General features: G+C 39.8%; 1 protein-coding gene across 2 annotated transcripts in view; it reads right to left on the bottom strand.

The window, feature by feature from the left end:
* Window positions 1-462: 462 nt before the first annotated feature.
* Window positions 463-26,729, bottom strand: part of si:dkeyp-23e4.3 (rho GTPase-activating protein 7) — a 38,062-nt gene continuing 11,795 nt past the window's right edge. Inside the window, exons 5-18 of one of the 2 annotated variants that reach the window (XM_034140224.1) lie at window positions 25,686-26,245; window positions 24,770-24,956; window positions 22,731-23,132; window positions 20,665-20,978; window positions 19,119-19,283; window positions 15,702-15,861; window positions 15,004-15,202; window positions 13,399-13,609; window positions 10,134-10,248; window positions 8,954-9,193; window positions 7,528-7,757; window positions 6,339-6,512; window positions 5,250-5,284; window positions 1,383-1,507 (exon numbers count right to left, since the gene is read on the bottom strand). In XM_034140224.1, the coding sequence (XP_033996115.1) occupies window positions 1,476-1,507; window positions 5,250-5,284; window positions 6,339-6,512; window positions 7,528-7,757; window positions 8,954-9,193; window positions 10,134-10,248; window positions 13,399-13,609; window positions 15,004-15,202; window positions 15,702-15,861; window positions 19,119-19,283; window positions 20,665-20,978; window positions 22,731-23,132; window positions 24,770-24,956; window positions 25,686-26,245 (3,024 nt within the window). In that variant the 3' untranslated portion in view covers window positions 1,383-1,475. Of the gene's footprint in view, window positions 1,508-5,249; window positions 5,285-6,338; window positions 6,513-7,527; window positions 7,758-8,953; window positions 9,194-10,133; window positions 10,249-13,398; window positions 13,610-15,003; window positions 15,203-15,701; window positions 15,862-19,118; window positions 19,284-20,664; window positions 20,979-22,730; window positions 23,133-24,769; window positions 24,957-25,685; window positions 26,246-26,729 lie in introns of both variants that reach the window. The other variant, XM_034140223.1, reaches the window with a different exon arrangement.

Raw genomic sequence — 26,729 nt, 5'->3', positions numbered from 1 at the left:
GACTTTGCATGTGCTGGCCTGGCCTACTCCTTAACAATGCCACGTACAAATAGGACTATGCACTAAGAAAGTCATATCAAATAAAACTGTACAAGCACAGAGTCACGTGACCGGCTAAGAATAAATACAAATGTTAAAATTCAGGAAGTTTCGAGGGAGCGTTATCTGGTTGGATATCTGTCACAGTGCCGGGAAGCACACACACACACACACACACACACACACACACACACACACACACACACACACACACACACACACACACACACACACACACACACACACACACACACACACACACACACACACCACACACACACACACACACACACACACACACACACACACACACACACACACACACACACACACACACACACACACACACACACACACACACACACACACACACACACACCAGAGTATTTTGGTCTTTGACTCGTCTGTCCTGTCTGCTCTGTAGAGCTCAGCGGGTTGAGACCCAGAGTCTGGGGCTCGCCTGGCCTCATTACCTGAGCAGCAGATGCTCCTGCACGTTGCTCCTCAAAGTCACGTTACGGCGCCGTCTTCCTGTGGAGAGGTAGATATCGCTCGTCTTTGAACTGTCACACGTGTGTCCTGTTTCGGGGTGAATTCACATGGGGATGAATTTAAAAGTGAGATCAGTCATTGAAATGGGACAAACACTGTAGACATTCCACTAGTGTCCTAATTCCTCGACCCTGCTGAATCCATGGCACCCTGTCATCGTTTTTCACGGCGGCTGTCTACTTTCTCTCTCCTGGTTTTAGGGTTAGTACAGGTGCTATAACGCCCGTCGCTTCCCAGCATTCACTCTGTCCTTTTCCCCTTCTTTCCTTTTTACTGTAGCCAAATGTCTGGTGTCTGTTTCCTGATGTTCTCTGTCCTTATTTCCTGTGTTCGTCCAGGAAGCTGCCATGTGTTTCCCCCTGACGTTTTTCTTGATATCATGTTTTACGCAGAGAATTGGTAACAAAGTCAGTTCCGGATTAAAAAAAACAGTGTCCACTTGCTATGTCTCGCCCTTTTTGCTCAGAAGAAGTCAAGCTTTTCATCCTCCCTCCGATGTCCTCTGTCAAAGCTTGCCAGGGTTTGCATGTTTCTGTGAGTGTGAAGCATAGCAGACGCAGCAGGAAGTGCAGGGCAGCTGCTGGCACTCTGCAAGGTCACTGACAAAACAAACGAACACATACAGAAACTCCAAGGAGACACAAATGTTTGAGGGACGCCCTCGGAGGCCAGCATGCTGTGCTCGAGTTTCACTTTCAAAGCTTCAAAAAGTCATGAGAAAACGATGCTGTGGTGTCCCTTTTTTCAGCGTTCTGCATGAGGTTGAGAGTTTGACTAAGTTACGAGTTCAGGGTGACAACATCTGCATTAAATGTTGGTCTCTTTGTGTTCGGCTCTGAAGGAGTCCCTGATGGCCAGCAGACCGGAGGCCACAAGATGTCCGCTCACTTTGCAGTGCCACTCCTGCGACCGCCCCCTGGAAAACAGGAAAGAAAAGTATTTTAGCGGATATAAGGTAGGAGAAAGTCGTACATAAAGAGAGAACAAAAAACTTCCTCAGCTTTACTTTTCACTGCTGCATAATTATAAGCTGAAAAGGCAGTCAATGCTGAATATTTAATATTATAAAAGAATATGAATTAATTAGTAGAAAAACACCCATATAGCCTTACATACATGTATCTTGTAAAGACACCATTAAGGGACATTAAGGCCCTTTGGGATGAACTTAAATACATCATCATATCCCGGTCCTGAATAAACATGCCATGCATACGTTTTTTAAACGTATGTGCTACATGGAGGACAGCGAGAAAAAGTCCTTCATGCTGGATCTTTTATGTTACTAGTTCAAATGTTTTCTTCTACTGGATAGACATATGCTTATTAGGACTGTACTGAATGATGCTTTAAATGTCTATTGAAATATTTTAAGATGTCATGACCCACACAAAACAAGAACATTTGCTCACTATTTGTCCTGATCCATTTATATAAAAACCAGAGAATCAGCACAATCATACACTCTTTTGGTTCCTCCTCTGTTTAGGTTCAAAATGACCTAAGCCGACACTAGAAGGTTGAGTTTAAACCCTGGGGGCTTAACAACATTGGGAAACGAAGGACCTGCTATCAAAAGTGAGCCGAGCAGAGCTGATCTGAACCATATAGTAAAAAAGATGTAAAAGTTACACGCCTGATATCAATAATGTTGGTCGTTACATCTGTGCTTTTCCTTCCAAACACATCACAATATTCACTTGTAAAAGTTATATTTGCGTCTCTCTATTAGGGGTTTCAATGTTGTTTCTTAACTCCAGTTCTAACAAAACATGGTGGCTGTTTCTCTCTGACTGAGGCCATCACGCATTTCATTTCCTCCAGAGGCGATAGGATCTGTTCCTCTGTAAAAGGCCCTGTTGACCCGGACGCCGTGGACATGTCTCGCCTTGAAAGTTAACAAGCACTTCAAATTAACGTCACGGCTGGTAAGCCCGAGACAGACTGGTGCTCGGCAGATGTTTAGCCTGAGCTGTGTCATGAGAGGAAATTAAAGTGGAGAGGAAGTGACACACAAAGGGAAGAGTGAAGGCATTTCGTCCCTCCGGGTGTGTTCTCACTTCTCTCGTACACTATCACTGCATAACAGGAGCATTTGCAGGCCGAAGTCACTCCGACGCCTGCTGCCTGTCTGTAAGTGATCTTACAATCGAAGATTATTTCACCTCAGCGGGCGCTCTCTGCTGCTCCAGATCAGCTACATGCTTTAACTGTGAATACACTTGTAGCAGATAACTGAAAATACCAGGGAAATCTTTCAGAGGGGATACAAGTACTGAAACTGGCAGATCAACTCCTTAGAGGTTACTCTTTTGAAAAAGCCCGTGAGCCATTTACAAATCCAAGATGGCGGCAAAATGCAAGATGGCCACCACAAATGGCTTGGAAATTATTTTTGGCCATAAATCAATTTCACTTGCCCTATGCGAATGATCTTAGTGTTAAATCATAAGTTTCTGACAACGTAGAAACCACATTCAGACGTCAGGAATTACTCAGAAGCTCCTTTTTACCAAGCCCAAGCCAAACAATCCAAATTATCTGCCAATGGAAAACTGGGTAGCCTAACATTCATTGTAGTTAAGTTGGTGGAGGTGTTTTTGGGGTGTAGGAGCGTAGTAGTAGGTAGTACTGGTGACATCATGGTGTTCAGTGATGGCTAACTCATTTTGCTAACGTAGAAGACTCGTTTCTAGGTTTCTAGATTGTCAATGCAATACCAAAATCAGCGACTTTGATCCAGTGGTATGAATTATGTGGTTGAATGTGAGCATGAGATCATGTAGTAGTAGAGGTAGTCCTGGTTTCGTCTGCTGGAAATGACGGCCATCTTGGAAAATGTTCAACATTTAGAAGATTCAAGTGGCTGACGGAGGTGTTTTTGTTTTTGTGTAGAAGCGTAGAGGTAGTACTGGTGACATTGTGGTGTTCAGTGACCGCAAGTTCACTTAGCCAACATAAAAGACTAGTTTCTAGGTTTCTAGTTGTAAATTCAATAACAAAGTCAGCGACTTTGATCCAGTGGTATGAATTATGTGGTAAAATAGTTTTCCTCTGCTGGAAATGACGGCCATCTTGGAAAATTGTCAACATTTTGAAAATTCAAGTGACAGGCTTTTTTTAGTAAAGGGCCCCAGAGGGATGAGCATGGACATGTTGGCGTTAGTATCCACTTTTGAAAGATTGTTACAGCTGTCTGCAGCACTAATAGTAGCAGTTCAGCTTGTGGCTGTCACTTTATTCTTTATTCAGCACACGTGAGAAAAAGGAAAAAAAAAGACACAATGGTGTGAATGTATGCTGACGGGATCCTTTCTCTTCCGTTGTAATGGGCCGACTAAAAGCCTGCTGAGATAATAACACAGCTATAGATCAAATCTGTCCTCCCTCTTTTTGATGTTATGAGTCACTCTTAGTACTCTGTTTCTCCTGGAAGCTCACTCCACGGAAACAATAACAATTGACGAAAGGTTAATCAATCAGAATTACGGCCGACCTTGAAGATCTATCGTCTGTGAATCAAAATTATGGATGCGATTTGACTTAGTCGGTAAAAAAAAAAAGGACCGAAATGCCGATTCAAAGTGATGAGTCGTCAACGTTTTGATTTTCTTTTTCAGGATTATGAGTCAGAAAGTATCTCATAATTGTGATGATAATACTTTTAACTTGGTGGGGGTACGATTGTTGTGAAATTTGTCTTGCTTCACACTCGGAAAGTTACTTAACAATACACATTCACACAATTTTCTTGAAGGGAATAGTCAGAATTAAGTGTTCCAAAGGGTTAATTCGAAGTAACCAGACACATATAAAACAAATAAACAAACTGATTAAGTCAACAGTAGATCAGCAACTCCTGTGATCTGCCCATGTCCAGTAGCTTTGAATAAAGGATATATTACAGCTTCAATGCAGGGACGCTTCACATATATTAAATATAGCGTCAAATTAAATTAATGTTGATTTCTTTTGCTGGACCATGTCTTTTACGTAGAGGGCCATCCCATCCACATCAGTACATTGCTTTGTCTGTTTCTCCAAACTGAAGGCGTGCTGACTGCCATCTCCTGTAGATAATACACTGACTATGTATAACATTAATTTATTAGAACTACCCCTATAATCTTTTTGACTTAGTTTTGCTGTCTTCTCAATCAGTCTCCATATTTTTTACTTTACTTTAAATAAGGACCTATTGATAGGTATTAAGCATTATCATATTGAGTTCGAAAGAAGCACAAATAAGTGTGATTTTATTTGATTATTAGTGTGTTTTTTGATGCCTTCAGCTTTTCATCTCTTCCTCCAGCCCTCTGTGTGCTATTGAATCTGTGCAGAGGAAACAGTGCGTGCTCATAACTGAATTGATCGAATCTGCAGTTCATCCTCCTGCAGTGCTGCCGATGTGAAGACAACAACAGTACAGTTTAATGACAGAGTTCCTATGAGCCCGGGCCTCTGTGAGAGAAACGCTGCCACCAGCTTTCTGTTGCTCGGAGCTTCATTTAATTTAATCAACCGAAACAAATGGAGCCGCGGGACTCCGCCGAGAGTCAGATTGATCATGTAAGCAGCTGAAAAGCTGTAGCAACTTGGTTTCAAAGGGCATGAATCATGAGGAGGAGGGCCGCTGCTCCTCCTGCTCATATGCTCACCTACAGGGAGGCTGTGATGGTGCTGCAGATCGACGCTGGCAGAGGTCAAAAACACAGAAAAGGCTCAATTAGGACGGATGAGACGGACTAAGTGCCTCTCCAGATATTTCCTTTAATAAGCTTCTCACGCCCTTAAATCCTTTTGGCTTCTCTGCAGCTCACTTTGCCCTTCTGTATTCTGTCCTTCGAAATAAATGTATTCATTTGTAAAGACTTTTACATAGAGGAACCATTTCAGATTTAGCCCTTTTATGCAAGTTTTCATGCAATGCATAGACTTATGTGGTGAATGGTTTGAATACTAATTCAAATTTCTGTATATTTTTTTAATAATCTCTTGTATAATTTAGTCATGCAAATAATTGTAGTTTTATGTGCTCAGGTTCGGAGATCTCAGTCACACATTTCTGCCTCCTTTTTGTAACAAATGTTCACTTTGTAATGCTTTTAGGAACACGAACATTCAGTAAACTCAGAAGAGATGTGAGAGCATGGACTAATGGAACTTTCTGGGTTTACATCAGCAGGGTAAAGTGAGAAACTAGCCCATCTTTGTAAAAATGTCCTTTGTTTTCTTAATCTATGTCTTTACATATGTTCTTTTTTTAAATCTCTGTCATCCCTTCATAATCAAACGTCTGCTTCTACACTTATTCTTCAAACAAACAGCAACATGTACTGTTCATCCTGCCTCTCCCTCTTTCCTCTCTGATAATTAAATAACACTGATTTCCGCGCATCCTGGCAGTTATTCAATATGAGTGAATAAGGCTTTTCCCTTTCCTCCCTAACTTAACCCATCACAAACTCATTTGCAAAATTAGCAAACATTCACTCTCGGTAGAAGAAAAAAAAGCGGTATGAAAACAGCTTTAATTCAGCAGCCTTCGCACAAAGGAACAAGTTTGAAGCAATACCTATTTATTTATTTAACTTTATGAAATGCAGAGGGGGGAATTTTTTTTTGTATTTGTCTGTTGTCTGTGTTGTCTCAGAATGTGTTTCATAATGGATAACTTGTCTTTTATCTGCAAACCAAACCTAAATAACTTGAACCTGATCTCTCATTTCTAGTGCCTGCATCTTCACCTGGTGTCTGTCCTGCAGAGATGTGTCAGTCGGGTCTTCCTGGCTCCACTTGGCTCCAGCAGGTAGAGGCAGGAGTGGACGTGGGCCCTGACCCCCTCCATCAGCACCTCTGGGTGCTCCGTGGAAACAGAGGAGAGGTACAGAGGGCCGGAGGAAGGGTCTGCCTGCCACGTCCTGAGAGGAGAGGAGATTATCAGGACGGAGAATCCAAATGTGACACAGGAAAGTGACTGCTATAACAGACAGAGTCATACCATCATATGTTGTAAAATATTAGAGAACACGTCATAGTAAAGTATGTCGATAAAAAGTCATAGTATACTAATGTCGAAGAAAAATGATAGCATAGTATGACTGACAGAAAATCATAGTGTAGTATGTACATAAGTATGAACAAACATATCTAAGTGTAGTATGTGAGTATTTAAAATAGTATGAATCACAAGCATACATTTCTCACTCATGTCAGTTCAGAACATTTTCCAAAGCATTGTGTTAAACTTTTTGTCTTGCGTGTTCCTCTTGATAGATGGCCTCACAGGAAAAAGACAACAACCATGAAACATGAAAAATTAAAGTATTAATGTTAGCTATTTTTAAAGATTGACTCCTTCAGCAGGAGACTTCCTGTCTCTGAGAGCCAGAGACAGGAAGTCAGAAATAATTTAGACTCGGACAAGCACATTGTTATTGTTTGTCTTTGTTTTCTGGGATGTTGATAATAATAAGGAATGATTTGCTTGTATAACTGCAGGACTGCTGATGTTAATGTCTTTGTAGCTAGAGGTTCATGTACGTTGTAATAAGGAGAGGAAATGAGACAAAAGCTACACAGTGTGATGGGATCCAGCTGCAGACTCAGACACTGTCAGGTCTCATCTGACTCCAGGGTTGGATTAAAATTTGATCAAACCTCACACACACACACACACACACACACACACACACACACACACACACACACACACACACACACACACACACACACACACACACACACACACACACACACACACACACACACACACACACACACACACACACACACACACACACACACACACACACACAGCACACACACACACCAGAGTATTTTGGTCTTTGACTCGTCTGTCCTGTCTGCTCTGTAGAGCTCAGCGGGTTGAGACCCAGAGGTCCGTAAAGTCTGGGGCTCGCCTGGCCTCATTACCTGAGCAGCAGATGCTCCTGCGGGGGCCAGGAGCCCAGGCCGAGGCCGGGGCCGTGGAGCAGGTAGCGGTAGACCTCTGCGTCCTTGGACAGGGTCTGGATGACGGAGGCCTGACGGAGGCTTCCCTCCCACAGCTGCTGCTCCCTCAGCAGCCGCTGCAGCAGCTCCTTCTGGGGGGCGTCCACTTCCACAGAGCCGCGCCACATCCACAGCGGGCAGCCGTCGTCCATCTGCGGACAAGTGGAAATGAGGATAAGCGTCTTTGTGGCTCCATGAGCAAACACTTTAAAGGTCTCCTATTATACTGTTTTTCATCAATATATTATAGGTCTCAGATATATACAAAACATGTCTCTGAAGTGTTTGGCTCGAAATACCAAACAGATCATTGTAGCATCCCATAATCCCCTCTGTTTCAGCCCTGTTTCAAAAGTGCTGATTCTCTGTCTTTTACTTTAGATGAAAATAAGGAGCCACTCCCCACGCCCCTCTGAGAGATATTTGATTAAAAAACCCACAATGGTGCTCTAGGAGGAGATAAGGTGATAAGGTGGGGGGGGGTTACCTTGGATAATGGTTACACAAGCCAAAAAATCGTTATGACATCATAAAGTGGCCAAAATCTGATCAGGTTTTTATATAAAGGGAGCAGGACAAAAAGCGAGCGAATCTTTTTTCCTGAAACGTTCAGAATCTCTTTACACATACATGTTTATGTGTAAAAGACTACATACTTTTATTGTTTGTTTTTTATTGCTTTTTATTCATTACCGTGTTGTGTACTGTTTTTATACTGTTCCATGCTCACTGCTTGTAGCACTTCGGGATTTGAAGTCAAATATGAAGTGCTTTATAAATGAAACCCATTAATATTATTATTATTATTATTATTATATTTGTTAAGATAGGCTTTTACTATTTTTTAAATCCAGGCTGAAGACTTTTCTTTTTGTCACTGCTTTTAATTAACTATTCATAGCTTACACTTCACTGTAACCTTTATTAATGTAACCTGCGTTACTCTATATTAGCTTGTGATGATTATTTTATTCTCTCTGCTTTTTAATGAATGTTTTTAAATGCCATTTCATCATGTGTTTCCGCCGCACATTTCTTTATCCTGTTTATGTTTTTCAGTTTTTGTAAAGCACTTTGAATTGCCTTGTGTTGAAAGATGCTATATAAATAAACTTGCCTTGCCTTACTTATACTGTTTGATTAGAATACAAAGTTATCATTATGTTTTTTATCTTATTCCATTTTACATGTATGAAGTTATTCCTGCGTTTCACTTGCAACATTCTCCTTCACTAGTTTCTAATTCAAATATTGATGTTCCATTGTCGGGACTTAAGATTTAATTGCCAACAACTACACTGTAGCAATTCCGCGTATGACGAATAAAGTGTTTGATTCATTGATTTACCTTCTTGGAGGCCAGCTCCACGGACTCTGGAGCTGGGTGGCTCTCCCAGCCCCGGCTCCTCTCCCTGGCCTCCTTCAGGAGGTGCTGGGTGCTCAGCAGCAGCTTGATCCGTCTCTCCTCCTGCTCCTCCTCCTCACCTCCACTCGGACTGAAGGCCACCAGCCCTTCTCCTTCCTCAGAGAGCGAGTCCTCGGTGGAGCCCGCAGCACTCGAGAGCTGACTGGGCCAAAACTCTGGAAGCTACAAAGTGGATATGTTATTTGTTAAAAAAATGTATCATACAAAAGTCTTAGTATAGCAGTGGTGAACCGTCAGGGCCTTCAAGGTATTCAGAGAATACCCTGGAACACTCAGATAAAACAAACAAAAAATCAAAATAAATGAGAATCGTATCTGTGTTGTTGATCTGTAATATTACAGTGTTACGTTGATTTGTTTGTCTTTCTCGGTCCACACGCATTTCAGTGGTTTTGTGTAAAATGCAACCAATCCGATATTTTTTTGGGTCTCTGGGTAAAATATCCTTCAACCAAAGTATTCTATATCCTTGATAGAATGCCCTGGCCCTCACACTGAATGAGAGCGTATGTTTGGATTGACAGGTTGATCAACCAATCATATATTGATTTGTAGCCAATGGGCGTATTCTTTCAGAGATTCCCTCGGTTCCAGGGTACTCTAGAAGGCCCGTTAGTTCACTGGCTCGAGACAGAGGATCCAGCGTAAGTGTTACGTAGCAATTCATTTGAAGTTTTATTGTTTTTTTACGTCGAAATGGCAACAGGTGAAGATGATGTTGTTGCGGAATTGTTGTTAGTACCCTTTTCAAGACGATCATTCAGTGAAAAGATGGACATTATAAAAAAAGGCCGTCCAACGCAAAGTGACTGCCTCCGTGACGTCCGTCTAACTAGAACACCCGCATTTTCGAATCCAGGGGGGTTGTCTACAGAAGGTCCAGTTGTGATAGACACAGTTCGCCACTGTATAGTATGTCAAAAAAAAAGTCATATGTCAAAAATATTAGAAAAAACGTCATAGTATGTCGACAAATGGACATAGCATAGTTATGAAAAAAAGTAAAATTACAGTATGTCAAAAAAAGTTATAGTATAGTGTTTAGAAAAAAAGTAATACGTCATGTCAAAAATATCAGAACATTTTTTACTTTTTTTTGTACCTGAAAGAGTCTCTGGGCCTCGGTGATCATGTTAGCGAGGCCCTGCGTGGCGGCCAGGTTCTCACTCAGGTCCCGCTGGTCCGGGCGGCCCAGGCTGTACTTCCTGTGACTGGATCTGCAACAGCAACAAGAACAAGACCAAGATTTATTGTCTTTGTGAAGGAAAGTCTGAGCAATTGACTGTACGACCAAAAAAGCCGGTTGGAAGCTGAATTTGATGTCTTTTAACAGTGTAGGTTAAAAAAACAAACAGTCTACAATAAAAAAAAAAAAGCCACCAGTAAAAAGATTAAGATGGACATCAAAGCTTTTACTACCTGCCTGGTGTGACCTAGCAATGTCCTATGACCCATTATTTCTAGTAATTCTTAACATGAAATAGACATCCTAATGTTTAGATTAGATAAACCAGATTAACAGATAGAAAAATGAAATAACAGTATTTTTGGTGTATTTTTGATTATAAGCCTGATTCGGATATGGGCATAACAGAATGAGAGACTCAATCACGTGTAACACCTAACCCTAACCTGTTTTTGACTGTTTTGAGAACGCTGAAAGGAAATGGGAAGAGTGTGAAACATGTGACATGTCTTCACCCTGTTACTGGAAATCTGCAGCATTTTTTCCCAATTACTGCAACTGACATTTCAGATATTTTTGGAAAGCTTGCAAAACAGAAAGTAGTTTTCTCTGACTTTATTTGATATGATGTTTTGTATTTTTTGTGTGTCTGATGACAAAGAAAGAGTTCGACAGAAAAGCATTTTATCGTAACAAACAGTACCGACTCTTTCCAGCCAAACAGGGAAATTAGACACCGATACCAAACAACAAACCAAGCTGCATGGATGAGAATTGTGACCATTAAAAAGTATATATCTCAGTAGGAGCAGTGAGTTCTGTCAAAGAGAAACACGAGCAAGAAAGATGAGATGTTTTAGATCTGTGGGAGAACAGCTGCAAGCATCAGCCAATTTGCCGAGTTATTGTTCCCGGCTCAAAGTGGGACATGATTTCTGACAGGGCGGGACGCTGGCTTCCAGGACACGGGAGGCACAAAGTGCTGATTGTGTCGTTATGTCATTTCCATCTACTGTCCCGCCAGTTGCAGAAAGTGGAGACAGAAAAGGTGGAGATGAAACAGAGGGAGGAACGTACAGGAGGAAGAGGAGTTAGGGAAAGGAGAGTGATTATGAGAAAACAAGGAGTAGGAGATGTGAAGGGAGGCAAAGACAGAAAAATGTGGCCAAGAGATGATGTTAGGGAGGATAGAGAAAATAATGATGCTAAAAAAAGGTTGAAGATCATGGTAGAAGGAAACAAGATCAATTATAAAAAGGTTTTAAAAGTTTGTCTTACTTTAACTTCTTATTTTGATATGAATATTTTTAATGGATTGGATTTTTATATTTTATTGGACATTTTACTTCTTTTGTTTTTATACTATTTGTATTTTTTTTTTTTTTATTGAATTCTAAAATACAACAACTGTCACAAAACCCAATTACCCCCAGGAGATATAAAGCATTCTGTTTCTGAAATCAAAGTAAATACATAGATTGTGTTTATCAAAGCTTCATAAATCACCTTCCCCTGTACCATAGAGCTCCATTATTGTCCAAAAACTATTAAAAACATTCTTTTTTTTCTCATATAATTTTTTGTATGTCTCTTAAGCCGTTCCATTAGGGGCTCCGTACCATTCCCATGAACACAAATTATAGTTTATTTGGACTTATTTCCAAGTTCACCAAACTACTGCCCAAACACGGAATTAATATGCCGCTGAAAATAGGCCCAAACAAATACTATTTTTCCTGTTGTTTGATAAAAACTACAGAGATCAACTAATCTTTACATGCATTAATGTGTATCTCAGAAGTACAACAATGTGCACTCCTGTTGATGTCAGAGAATGCAGTCATGAATAATTACAGTGAACAAGTACTCACTGTGAACTCAGATGAATGGTGACACCTAATCATTATGTTTAAATCCTAATTATAGGAATCCTAAACTGTTTACTCATTATCCTTCTCCGTTCATGCTATCTCCCATATCTCTCTGTGTCTCCCTTTTCTCTACAATTTTCTCGAACTCCCCGTCTAGGTTTCCAAAAAGCCAATTGAGAAATTAAGTTCAGGCCGGATGGAAATTAGTGGAGTTTACGTAATGTGCTTCATGTGTGAACTGTGCAGACAGCTTTTCATTACAAAGAGAAAGTGTGAGTGTGACAGCTGGATCTGATCCAGAGGCGATTTTATCTGTGAGAAGTGAGAACTTTTGAAACATGACGCTAATGAAGCAACAAAAGGAGGAAAGAAAAACAAGTTCCTATGACACTCAAATGTGAACGTGCTATCACACACATTCAGACACACATGCATGACAAAAATCAAAGGGGAAGTGAGGATATACTGTAAAGCTAAATCAGAGGCTCAGATGTCTAAAAGTGAACCATGATGAAGTCAAAGCCTGAAGCCAAAACAAAGCATTCTGCAGATGTAATAACATAATTCAGAATGTAATACTTTTTCAAGTTTGCACAGTTCAATCACATCCTATGCGATAATTTGAAGGACTCTCATCCTTTAGCTTGATTCATGTTATGACACTTGATAAGGTTGATAGCAAAAATAACTATTACAAAAGTCAGAGGTTGTTTAAAAAACTTTTCTTCAGGCGACCATACCAGATCTTTTGCATGTTTTAGCTTCCTAACTACTGAGCCTTATATTTTATGACATTTTTATTAAATAGTCATTTCAATGTATTACATTTTAAGACATAACTGTAGGTTTTAAGATGTTATCCGATCTTCCAGGGAGACATTAGTTTGAATATGTTTTAGTACATTTATCAAACAACTTATAGATATTTTTAACTTCTTTATGTTTATTATACTGAAACATTTTGACATTTTTCTTTTCAAAACTGTATTTGTGATGTGTTCAACAGAAAGACTGAAACCCCAGATGAAATATACAAAAACTTTTCAGATAATGAGCCAACTCTCAAAGAATAATAAAAAATATATGATTTCCATGCTCTTTTTCTATTACAAAACTAAAATCTAAGTTGGACTTAATAATTAACAGTCTAGGTCTTATGTAACCGCTGTAAAAACTCATGTAACTGTGACAATGTGCTCCTTATTTAACTGAGATAAAACAAAAAATAACTACACTTTAAAAAGATGTGATTCAGGTTTTTCCCTAACAATATTTTGGACAGTTACTATGGCTGTGTCTGTGTGGCTCACCGGGCATTGGCGTCTCTCTTCAGGGTGTTGAGGTGGAAAAGTGACGGCGCCAGGCAAACTGCGATGTTGGTTGGAGTCATCTGGTTCTCCTCCACACAGGCCACCACGTCCCGCAGGAAGAAGAGCAGCGTACGCAGCGCCACCCTGTTCTCATCAGGAAGAAGCAAGATGGCCGCCTGAGCTGCAACCAGCTGCTGATCCTTGGGGAAATCTGCAAACAGAAAAATAACATGTTAGTTTTTTTAATAATTTTGACACAGACAAGAAAAAAAAGACACGTCCAATGTAATGGATTATCTTTCTCCTGAGAAAAGTAACACAACTTCGATGGTCTAGGCTCTAGCGTTTAACAGGTCTAAGTGTCGATAGCATTAGTTAATTGAGACTGAGCTAACGTTAGCATGTCAACCTGTCACATTCAAAGTAGGCTATATAATATTGTCCCCCTTCCATTGTTACACCGATGATGTACAGATCTATCTGCCTCTCAATTCAAATGTCAACTCATTACAGCAGTTGATGGACTGCTTAACAGAGATAAAATCCTGGCTGAGCCAAAATGTCCTCACCCTCAACTAGAGCAAGACCGAGGTCATCTTTTTTGGACCCCAACCTCCAGCCTCCCCGGTTGAAATTCTGGGCTCCCTCAATAAAAACATCCTCCCCTCTGTCATGAACCTTGGAGTGACCTTCAATAGCGCTTTTAAATTTGATAAGCAGGTCAGCACAGTAGTCAAGACCTGCTTTTTTAAAATACGACTATTGGCCAAGACCAAGTCGTTTTTATCTTTTAAAGACCTAGAAAGGGTGATTAATGCCTTTGTAACCTCGAGACTGGATTACTGCAACGCTCTGTATGTGGGTATGGACCAGGCATCAATTAGACGCCTGCAGCTAGTTCAGAACGTCTTCTTAAGGTCGGCTGACCAGCTGTTGCTGGTAGTGCCCAAGACCAGGCTCAAAACCCGAGGTCACCGAGCCTTCGCAGCAGCTGGCCCCAGGCTCTGGAACACTCTACCCCTCCATGTGAGGTCGGCCCAGACCCTAGGGGTTTTTAAATCTACACTTAAGACTCACTTCTTCTCTCTGGCCTTCTAGTCAGAGCGGAGCACGACTCCTGACATTTCCCTGTGCGTGATTTTATTTTTGCTGTTGTAATTTATTGTCCTCTGTTTGCTATTGTAGTAAAGTGTTTTTATTGCATGTACAGCACTTTGGCTCAACCAAAAATCGTTTTAAAAATGTGCTATATAAATAAAACTTGATTTGATTTGATTGTATCATTTGATTGATAGGTGGTGCCGCTGATGAAACTTTAGAAAAAAAGAAACAAGAAAGGATAGAAGAGGGGACACATAAATGAAAATATTTTTAGCCAGGGTGATGTGCTAATTGCCAGCTAAGGTGGCTAGCTAAGCTTATTGCTTGTTAAGTTCACAACATTCAACTTCGTCCTGGTGTTTTAACATAAAGCCTACACTAGGCAGGATTGGATGGAAATAGGTCATGTGAGAAGAGATGCAGACATAGGATAAATTAATTACACACAAATAGAAATGTTATCTTCTCAATGCTGGTCTGATGCTAACAGTAGTGGCTGCTCACATTGGTAAATTTGGAGGAAGGACTCGCAGAGTTTGCTGGTGAAGATGGGTTCAGGCAGGTCTCTGAAGTATTGCTTCACCATGTCGGCCACGTCGAAGGCAGACTGACCGTCGTATAAAACGCCTAACGGGTCCGACTCCACCAGCTCTCTGAGGTACTGGATACGAGACTTCACCCCAGACTTACGGAAAAGACCCACCTGAAAGAGAACACAAAACAAAACATTTTATTAAAGTGCTTACAACCATACAGCCTTTCTTATGTTATTTGTTATTTGTCTTTCTCTTACTCGTTTTATCATTAATTGTTACATTGTCTTATGCATTGCCTGTTTTATTCTAGTTGTTTTCTGGTCTCTGGTCCTCACTTACATATGTTAATAGCCAATATATCATTTTACAGTCCACATATTTATATATTCTAACAATTCTATGACGTATACTATTACATTTTCAATTCAGTTCTCTTGCGATGATTTGTATTTGCACTTCTGCATTACTTTACTTATGGATTTTTTTAATAGGATTTTCTCAAGATATACTGCACTTTTAGAGCACTTGATATTCTCATTGCCAACAACTACACTGTAGCTACAGTGCATATCACAATAAAGCCTTTAAATGCTTTGAACTCTCAAGATACAGACAGGGTGTTACTAGTGTTTTAATATCCCTGCAGGCCTCTTATGGCTCCATTACCTGGTCCAAACACTCGGTCCTCAGGTAGACCAGTGCCCTGAGGATGCTGGGAGGAAGTGGCTCTCCTGTCTGCTGGACGCTGGACAGAAGAGGAACCCCAAAAACCCGCCGACCTTTCACCTCCATTGGCTTGGTCTTCCTCTGCTGTTTAGGAACAGTCCTGCAGGTGAGAGAGACGTCATTAGATCCTTCAGTCAGTCAGTTTCTTGGTTAATGCGTGTGGAGGAAAGAGCCAAATAAACAGTTTTTGTTAACATAAGACCCAAGTGATCTCTATAATGTGTTAGCTATTCAAATCAGCTATGCAGGAAAAACATGCAGCAGTACAGAAAGCTTGGATTCATAGAAAGCTGCTATATTTATTAGTTTCTAGGCCTTGATAAAACTGAAGTCTTGTAATAAAAAGGTTTAACAAAGGCGAGATCCACAGAACTCTAGCAATCATAAAGGAAACCTCTTCTGTACTTGGTATTAAACCACATGCTGGCCCTGCAGCATTCACCAAAGTACAAAGAGAAAATGATATCACACATGCACTCTAGAAGCTTTTCAGCTCTCTTTTCATCCCTCTGTTTTTTTCTTCCACTTCTAACAGCGGCTATCGGAAACAAACTGGCTATTTTGAGGGAAGTGCCTCAGAGTATCATCCGTCCTAATCAGCAGTTAATTGCTGTATTTTTATTAATCCAGCACTCGCGTTTGCATCGGTGATTAAATCATTGAAATAATAAGACTTCAACTGATTGTTAAAGCCTGGAGAGATTTCTTTTTCTGCAGTTAATGGCCAATATGCTGTATAAATAGAGCATACAGTTGTACTACTCACTGTGTGTGAAGGTGTCTAACTTTTACAAAATAAAATACAGTAGAGATTTGTAAGTTTTGGATTTGTCTTACAATCAATTCCTATCCGATTCAGCTCTACAGTATTTCTAAAGTTTCTACATCGACAAGATATCCGGGTTTCAGAACAAATATGTGGTAACCAGGTTTTTCTTAACAAAATACATAGTTAAAGATTTGGCAAAACTGTTGGACTTCACAGCTAACTCACCACTACTTGGGGACACATCCGTTTCAACTTTGACCTTTTATGAGATGACATTTTCTGAAGTTGTTTGTATTCATTACATTACATTACATTACATGTCACTTGTTAGACGCTTTTATCCAAAGCGACTTACATACTCAATACTGTGGACAATCCCCACAGGAGCAATTTGGGGTGAAGTGTCTTGCCCAGGGATACAACGACATGCTGACTGCAGTGGGGTTTGAACCTGTGACCCCCTGATCCCAACACCAAGGCTCTACCCACTGCGCCACATGCCTCCCTATTTCAACCACAAGTAATGCCTTTCCCAAAATTGCCAAAAACCGACAGAGCTTTAAACAAAGTATAATAATTTGCCATAATTTACCGTATTTTGTGGGATTAAAATACAACTACCCTTAGTCAATTGTATTATTGTCACTTAATCCAGTAAAAGAACATGATTTTGCCATCATTAATGTAAGAACAAGTCATTTGCACTTCAGTTTGAGCCCATTTTAAACTCCTGCTTTGTTGAATAAAATGTTAAATGGATGTGTTCTTCCTTTTACTCGTAGAGGTCAGTTTTGACACAATTTCTCCTCAATTTGGCTCCCTTTCATGAGATTTATTAAAGTTTAATCTCTGGAAAATGGAGCTGTTTGAAATGCTAAAACTTAACTACATGAAGCCTGTCTGATGCTTTACAACCTGCTTCCACAGAGCGGCTGTTTTTCCTGAGTCTCCTGAAAATTAAATACGAATATCTGTGAGGAGTAATTTTAGGAGGTCTTTTTTGTTTGTTTAATGCTCAATTCCCTCTTTCAGCCTTATCTCATTGAGCATAAAAGTCCCTACAAAAAAATCTAATTGCTTTTTCACCAAAGCAGAAAATAAGCAGGTCACACCAAAATACATTAGAGAATACACATTTTCAGCAGAGTAAACAAATAATTATTGTATTATTATTTAAATTAATTAAGAGGGCTCATTCCAAAAAAAGAAAAAATGTGTAGGAGGCAAAACCCTGATCTCATTAACTCCACATGTCAATAAAAAAGTGCAGTGAAAACTTCCCACGCTTTACCCACAAACAACTTGAGCTCAAGAGTCTACAAACACCTTATTAGAAGGAGACAGTTTCAACTTGTTCTAATTCCCCTCTTTGTCCTAATGCCACTACTGTCCCTTTGGGCTTGCCGTACCCTCACCACCTCTCTAAGGACGTTACAGACACACAGTGGCCAAATCCAAATCTCCACACTCAGAATTTCACAGACTTTGAAGTGCAGTCCAGATAAATCCGGGATATTTTCATCCCCTTTCTGAACACTCTCAGTAAGTCGGATTTTCTGGAGACTTTGCCAGAGGGAAATAACGCACAATCTATTTGCAATACCACTCTGCTAACTTGCTCATATTAGTGTAAACCTTGCAATTATTTACATAACGTCGTAGTAATACAATGCTGCATTGGATTGAAGACACAAGATCACATGATATGGAAGATATTGAAAATAATTCAGGAGTTTAAAGTACAAATTCATTCATAAAAATATTTATATAAAATAGAATAAGCCCTGAAGCCAATAAAAAGAGGTGTATGTTATTCATCCAGTGGTATCAATTAGTAGTCGATGGGTCAAATGACAGTTATTACAAATAATCAAAACTGTATTGTTTTTTTATATAAATGTTCATATTACATCCAAAATAACTTTCACTTATAATATGAGCAAGATGGCATACATGTTTTGAAAAGTAATTTAAACTTTAATTTATGCATGGAAACATAAGCTTACCCTTATCTGACTACAGACAGTCTGTGATATTGAGTAAGAAGTTCGGAGTGAATATCCAACCTCCGACCTCGACCTCCTTCTACCCTTTACAATCTTTGAGATAATTACCATTTGAGTGGGAAAGAAATATAGGGGGGGGGGGGGGGGGGGGGGGGGGGGGAGGACCGTGCAAAATAAGACACAATGCTTAAGCAGTTAAACAGCAAGCAGAAAGGTTGACAGATACATAGCTTGTTGTGATTTCCCAGGAACACAGACAGAAGGTGAAGCACTTTTTCTGGAAGGGAGTTTATTCTACTTGAAGCATGCTGCTGTTGTTGTTGATTTTTTAAGCTGGGGCAAGGTTGCATCCATGAATAATGAATGAATCTTCTAAATAGGCTGCCTGAAATATTTACCCTTCGCCCACCCACCTGCCCTCCTTTCCACAGTTGTTTCCTTGAGAAAGTTTCCCCCATGCAGGTGTGCGGGAAGAGTTTCTCACCTTCATGCTAACCCTGTCCTTAACCTCTCCTCACCCCTCACATGTATTTCCAAGCATGAAATCACCCCAAAAAACCTGAGTCCTTTCACACTTCTTACCAGTTCCAGCCCTGCTTACTGCACGGGGAGTATTTGTCCATCAGAGCGGTGAGTTTGAGCAGCGAGAGTTTCTGCAGCAGGAGGAACTGGGACACGGACTGGCTCTCCACTCCTGGACTGGAGGCCAGGCTCTGCTCACTGGACCAGAGCTGCCGACTCACCCTGCTGGAAACACAGCAGCCACAACAGATAAGTACACAAATAAACACGAAAAACACACAAACACACCTGAATGCCAGTTTCACAATCAAGAGAAGTAAATACATTGTTGAAAAGAAAGGCTGAAATATACCTTAAAACTATGTTGTTAAGTTTGTCCGAAGTTGACGTCAAAATAAATGTGTATCACCAAATTAAAATGGTTAATCATCTGTATGTTGCCCATTTTAAATAATTTATCGATATTTTTTAGACTCTCCGCTTTATTTAAACACATCTGCGCTTGTAGCAGATTACCATTATCATTCAAATATATTCAGCACAACTTAATTTAGCCTTAACGTTGGCACGTCAGCATGGCACAACTACTGGATGCTAATATTTCAACATTTAGCACACAGCGTTCATCATTTTGGCATACAGATTGTTAACATGCTTTTATTTTTAGTATATGCTTGTCTTGCTCAATTCTACATTGTCAGATTTGTTTGAACTTTAGGCAAGTAGGCCTGTGCAAAGCGATGTTAACATTTAGTAAAAAGCTATAATAATGATCAGTTGGTCAGTAAACAAGCAATTAACAACACTTATATTAAACCTAACAAGCAACTCAAGCAGCATCCATAAGCAACACTGATGTTGCGGCTGACTCTACATTACAGGAGAGGCCTCATAGCTTTTTATTCAGAACAAATACGCTACAAAAAAGAGAAATAAAAAGCAGCACTGTAACGAGGCAATCAAACTATTCTCCATGAGGTTACTGCTTTTATTTAAGTGCCTTACGTTAACTCCACCTTTATTTCAGTTGATGCCTAAAGGGAATTTATCCCCTTCACTTTACATTTCATTTAGCTGATGTTTTTATCCAAAACGACCTACAATAAATACATTTTATTGGAGCCCTTCTGGACACTTAGGCTTACATTTAAAAATGTCCAGGGCAACTTAGAGTGTCCAAAAATTGGGTTGAATTTCTTCTTCTTCTTTATGTTATTATTATCATTTATTTATTTGTTATTATTATTATTATTATTGATGATCTATTTATTATTCTAATTGTTATTATTATTACTCTATGTATTATTATTATTATTATTATTATTATTATTATTATTATTATTATTATTATTATTATTATTATTATTATTATCATATATCTATTTAATATTATTATTATTTATTATTATTAATTAAAACACATTATTATTATGATTACTATGTATCAATTTCTTATTATTAATACAACATTATTATTATTATTATTATTATTATTATTATTATTATTATTATTATTATTATTATTATTATTATTATTATTATTATTATTATTATTATTATTATTATTATTATTATTACATTTTCTATAAAGAACACTCGTGCTCACCTGCTCCTGGGTTGTGGCGATCTGGTCTTCGGCTCCTCTCCGGTCTCAGGGGCCTCCTCCTGCTGCACCTCCAGGTGGATGTGGCTGGGGGAGGAGGGGCAGGGAGAGGCTGCTGAGGAGCCTCGGGAAGGAGTGTCCTGAGAAGAAGATGAAGAGGTGGAGGACGAGGACGAGGAAGAGGAGGAACCTCTCTGGCAGTCGTCCTCGGATAGACTTTCAGACCAGGTGGAGACCAGCTGTTGGAGGTCACCGATCCTCTCCAAAACGCTGTCCAGAGCAGAGAAGACGTCTTCGCCTGCCAACAACTCACTCACCTTGGAAAGAAAGAGAAAACCAGTCAAAAAACGAGGACTCCAAGTATTACCACAGGCAGCCTACAGCGGTAAGTCTCTTAATTTAGTTCGAAAAAAAATCACAATCATTTAAAAAAGGTTTTAAAAAAAGTTTTTTTAGCTTTTGGAAATCCAAAAGTTTTTTTTGGTATACTTTCACTTTTTCTTCAGTTGACTGATTCAGCAGGTTTAAAGGATATTATTGCCATACACCAATTTTGGAGGAAAGTTATAAATCAATTTCTCCAAAGTAACTGGTTCCTTAAAATCCATTACTTGACTTTCCTGTATGTAATATTTCATGTCATATGTCATGTCATTATCTTTTACTACTATGTCTGCCATCTTTCTTGTCAGGATAGGATCCATTTATATTCCAACGGCAACACGTTTGAAGCAGCATAATTAACTGACATGGTTTATTGTATATTTTTAATCTAAAATGTAATTGATATGATAACTCATAAAATGATGTCTGGCTTCATTTGGTGCTTAGTTCAGCAGAGCGAATGATCCGTGTTCGTATCAACTTTAACTTTCTTTAGTAGAGAGGCAGAAGAGCCATTGAGACATATATATACAGAATTGTCCTTCTGTTGACAAAACGAATCAGGCTTGTAATATCTTTCTAAAAACTTTACTACAGTAATTTGACTGAATTTTACAACATAATAATGTTTATAATACATGCATACATGAATCCCTTACAGTGACTCGTCATTTACCAAGTGATCTTTTTTAAACATTTCTCTGACCTGTTCTGTCCTTTGAGGTAAATCTTTCCATTCACATTCATAGCCAGAGGAATCAGAAATATAACCACAGTATATCTGGGCCTTTGAAGTGGCCCATCCATTGTAGTGACATGACAGATCCACTCTGCACTGCCACAGCCTTTACAATTCAAAGAAAAACGTTGCTTCCAAGAATGTCATCAATTTAGAACTCAAACTGAAACTCAAAGACATTTACTTCGATGTCTTGGCTTCACAAACATTATAAGATCTTTTGTGGATTTGATTTAGTACACTCTTGTACAGTGTGACAGTCCCTGTACTAATCTTCTTTGTCTATCTGTAAACTCATTGTGTTTTTCTTAGTTATTGTTCATTCTTATTCCCATGTTTCCAAATATGTTTTGCATCAAGGTCAAACTATTTAGACTACTCGGTAAAAACCATATACTTTTATAAAAAGTGGCTTTACCAGGCAAGACCTCCTTTTAATATTGCAATGTATTTGAAAGAATATTGACTACTCAGTAAATCTTTAAAGTATGCAGACTTTCAAGGCCTCTAGATGCTTAAAATAAACCAGACGTTTCTGACTACATTAAAAGGAGAACAATGTTAAACTCTCCCTAATGGGAAAACTCGAAAGCTGGGAAAAGGAGATGTGTGTCCTTTGCTTGACTTTGTATTGTTTATGCAATCAATTGTCACATAGGGATTATAGCACACACTTTCGTGCAGGCTTGTCTTGAAAATGTTTATTGTGCTGCTCATGCATGAAAAGTGCTGGAAGTAGTTGTATGAAAATAAAAGAAGGGCAACACAAGAGAGAACTTCACACCTCCACACACCTGCCTAAAGTAGATGGGATTGTGAGATTATTTCGGTATATTCAACAACCACATTGTTTGCAAGTAAGCGTTTTAAGGCATGAGACAGCCTTATTTTCAAAATCAAAATCTAAGTATAAAAATGAAAGTGGAGTAACAGTTTTTGGACCTACCTGTGACTCCTCCCCCATCCGCTCTGCGTCGCTGCCACTTCCCCCACTGCCACCTTCACTTTCAGACAGCTGCTGGTCGTCCGGCACGTTGTCGTAGATACTCAGCCGATGATCCAGCACGGCGAGCGGACTGCGGACTGCCTCACAAGGAGAAGAAGACGAGGTGTCCTGGTCACTAGTGGCCAGCGAAGATGTCCCCAGATGGCAACTGTTTCGGCCCCGGTAACCGTGAAAGCTCCCGGTCCTCCAGTTGACCGAGTTGCTGTCGATGATTGTGGACAGGATGGTGTGTTTATGAGCCAGAGAGGTGGGGAAGGTCCCTGGTTTGTGTCCTTGGGGGACCTGGAAGACCAGACTCTGGTGGCTGCTGTTGTTGTTGTTGTTGATCTGGTTCCTGTAGTCCTGAGAGGAGGAACAGACAGAGCAGTGAAGGTTTAAAACAAAGAAAAATGTAAAAGGTAATACTGACATTATCTGTGAATAAACAAAGTCGAAAACCCTGAGCTCTCCATTATATTCAACACTATTGAGGATATCCTTCTATGTAAATAAAAAAGATTTGGACTTACAATACTGCATTAAATGCCCCATGTCCAATATAATCATTTTGAATGAAGTAAAACATCTCTTGATTGATAAATGAAACTGAAATTGGTAAAAACCACGGGGTAAACCGGTCTTTTTCCTTTGAGATTCTTCCCAGATAACCCAGTTTATTGGGTCAGCATAAAGACTATTGAACATGGTTAACATTTAGAACAATTGATAAGCAAAACTTGGTAGAAGAATTAGCCAGGAAGTTATAACTGTGATGGATGTTAGCCTTTTTTTTGTCATCCAAAACATTTGGCTAATGATGGTTAGGTTTGTGTTAACCTTATAAGAAATCGTAGGCAAAGCTTTGAACAAATCTCTCTGGTGACGCTATTATATTTTATGTAGCACAATTATTGGGTCATAACTAAAATGTATTCATCACTGTGATTCATGAGCAAGAATTAATATCCATCCCAGCCAATATTAGCATTTTTTTGCGAACAGATTTGTTTTTTTAAACATCTGCATGTTAGCTTTATCATTTAGAGCTTGATGCCTAGCTAGGAATAGCATGTGGCCGAGTACAGCCTTACAGTGCTGCTGTGATTCATTTGAACTAATATACAAGAAAAGAGTTCATCATCATCAATTCGCAGACGCAAAAGTTTAAATACTGTTGGCGTACAGAGGGAAAATAAATAGGAACTTTGAGTTTGTCTGCTTAAAAGTTACTCTTTTCATACACAGAATGGCCCTGAATCAGTTTGCTCTGAATGAAAACATTTATTAGACATGAAGGTATGAAGTCATGGTTTGGCATTTGGAAGGCCTCAGAGTCCTTCACACTTGAGTATGTGAGACGGCTCTGGGTGTCTGTCGGTTAAGATAAGTTGAGGACTGAGTCCCATGGTAAAGAGTCTGGAGCAACATTGTTTTGCCTCCTCCAAGGTGCGGTGCTTATATGTCATTTGGCTACAGTTGGCAGCTGGTAGCTGGAGATATGTTCGCCTCATGGGCGCTGCCGATGTCCGACTGAGCAACGCAGCAAACCCCCAACCGCTCAATGCCCTCGCTCTCTCCATTAATGCATGTGTATATGTCCTGTTTGTGCATGTGTGTGTATTTTGGGCATGTGTATAATGTGTGAAAATAAGAACAGAGGGAAAACTTTGAATTTCCCCTCAGGAATCAATAAATGAAGTATGTCAACTTTTCAATATATGCAGTTACAACTTAATTCCTCCTACTGTGTTTATGAATGCACCATAACACACTAAAGCAAATTGCTTGGATGTATAAACCTCCTAAGCAATAAACCGGATTCTGATCAAATGAGCAATGTTTTTTTGTGGTTTGACTGGATCTTTGCACGCTTCACCAAGGTGTTTTTTGGATAGATTTGTGTTGAATGAAACTTAAATGTTTGAGTAAGGACAATTGGGGCTCGTTAAGAAACTTTTTTTACAACAGTAAATAGAGACACAACATTTCATTGGACTGACCTCTGTTCCTGTGTGGTTCTGGTTGTTCCGGGTGGTTCCGCCCTCGACTCCACTGTTAGAGCGTTTGCAGTTGCTCCTGACGCGGGTGACCGGGCTAGGCGTGCTGACGGTGCTGCTGCTCTCCGATTGGCTGTTACTGCTGTTGCTGCTGATGGTGTGAGGAGACGAAGGCGAGGAAGATGCACGGCTGTTGGGAAGTCAAACAATTAAATCCACAAGAATAAACATCTTATGAGAGTAGGCATGTCAGAGCTTGACTATACCGACAGGCTGGGGACTTTGTAAAACTAAGTATTCTTCTCTAAAATCCATTTAATTTGTTCCAATGTTTAGAGATCATTTATTAATTAGGCTTTGATTCGTTTAGTTTTTAAGGCATTTGGTAATTTTGTTGAATACATGAACTCTTTCCATCACTAGACACACTAGTCAAATATATTGTAAATAGTTTCTATTTAGCTTCTTTTAAATCTTTTTGGATAATTATAGGGGTGTCCCATTTCACATACCTCCATTCTGTCTTATGATGGTATTTTTGTACTGCTTTGGAATAAATGAGTGTGTGATTGATTGATTGAAGTTGCCGGAAGTGATCTAGCTTCCTGCTTCTCTTATTGGAAGTATGCCTCTATTTTCCAACAATGCATTAACTTAACTTGACGTTTTATTCAATTTACTTTAAATAAAGTTCTCTGTTTTTTTAGATTGCAATCCACCATAGTAGTTAGGGTTCAATTTCTTTCGTTTTCAGGGCATATGGTAAGTGTAAGGTGTTGTAGATGTTTTTGTTTGTTACATGAACTCTTTCCATTTCTGAGGCATCAGGAAGATATATTCTAAATAGTTTATTGGCCACGATTTTCAAGCTTTTCGAAAAAGTCTTGGTTTTTGAAAGATTGCTATCTACAATCTTTACCTAGACGGGCTGTTGAGCCTTTTCATCCTCTCCTCCTCCTGGACCTGAATAACGTGCCGGGTCCGACTCCGGCTGTTACCACCTCCACTGTGAGCAGAAGAGAGGAGGCCGGTGGGTCCCCTCATCCTCAGTTTCTCCATCTTCCTCAGCAGACTGCTGCCTTTCTTCCTCGGTGGTTTGTCTGGGAAGCAGCCTTCAGCCTCCAGACTCATGGTGGACGATCCTCCTCCACTTCCCCCAGGGGAGGAGGGTCCACTATACGAGGGGTCCAGAGAAAGCGTCTTGTTCGAGGAGGAGCAGCGGGAGGAGCTCCTGCTGGTCTCCTGGTCATCTGTAATTCTGATGGAGGCGGTTGTTGTGGTCGTAGCGTCTCTGTGACTCTTGTGGTGGCCTTCACTCTCAGTGCTGCTGGAGCTGTGGATGGAGCACACATCCTGGAGGTCACTGGGGTCACACAGAGACACATCCTGGGAGTCGAGGCGTCGCCATCGTCTCGCCCGCCTGTCATAGGTCCAGTTGGGGCTGATGGCACAGAAGTCTTCTTCGTCATAGTGATCTCCCTGGAAGAAGAAGACCAGAAAATGCAAGAAAAATGAGTTATACAACTAAATCAAGTGGTTTTTTATATAGAAAATCATATTTGGAAAGCAATATAACTCATACTGTTTCATGTATTTCATAAAAAAGATCAGGGTCATTAAAAAGAACATAAAACTCAAGTGTAATTTATTCCGTAGAAATAATAATAAGAAAATAACTCGACATACACCTCATCATACAAAAGATCAGACAAACATCCGTACTGCAAAAGCTCTACCTAATATCTACAGAAGGAAATATTCTATGTGGAATACTTTAAGTAAATATTGTGGACAAAGCAACACTTTTTTACACATCATGGTGGTCTCTAAAAAAGTCCCCAAAAATGTGTAAGTTCAAGTTGTATTTGTTTATCCATTTGACATTTTGATTTGATTAAAGCGTGCTTTGATAGTGTCTAGCAGGGAAATAGTTCGAAAGGCAGAACCACCTTCACATTTTAGA

The sequence above is a fragment of the Trematomus bernacchii genome, unplaced genomic scaffold (genome assembly GCF_902827165.1).
Source record: "Trematomus bernacchii unplaced genomic scaffold, fTreBer1.1, whole genome shotgun sequence".
NCBI lineage: Eukaryota > Metazoa > Chordata > Actinopteri > Perciformes > Nototheniidae > Trematomus > Trematomus bernacchii.
Note: the sequence above shows the minus strand (reverse complement) of the source record. Positions and strands in the feature narration are given on the sequence as shown.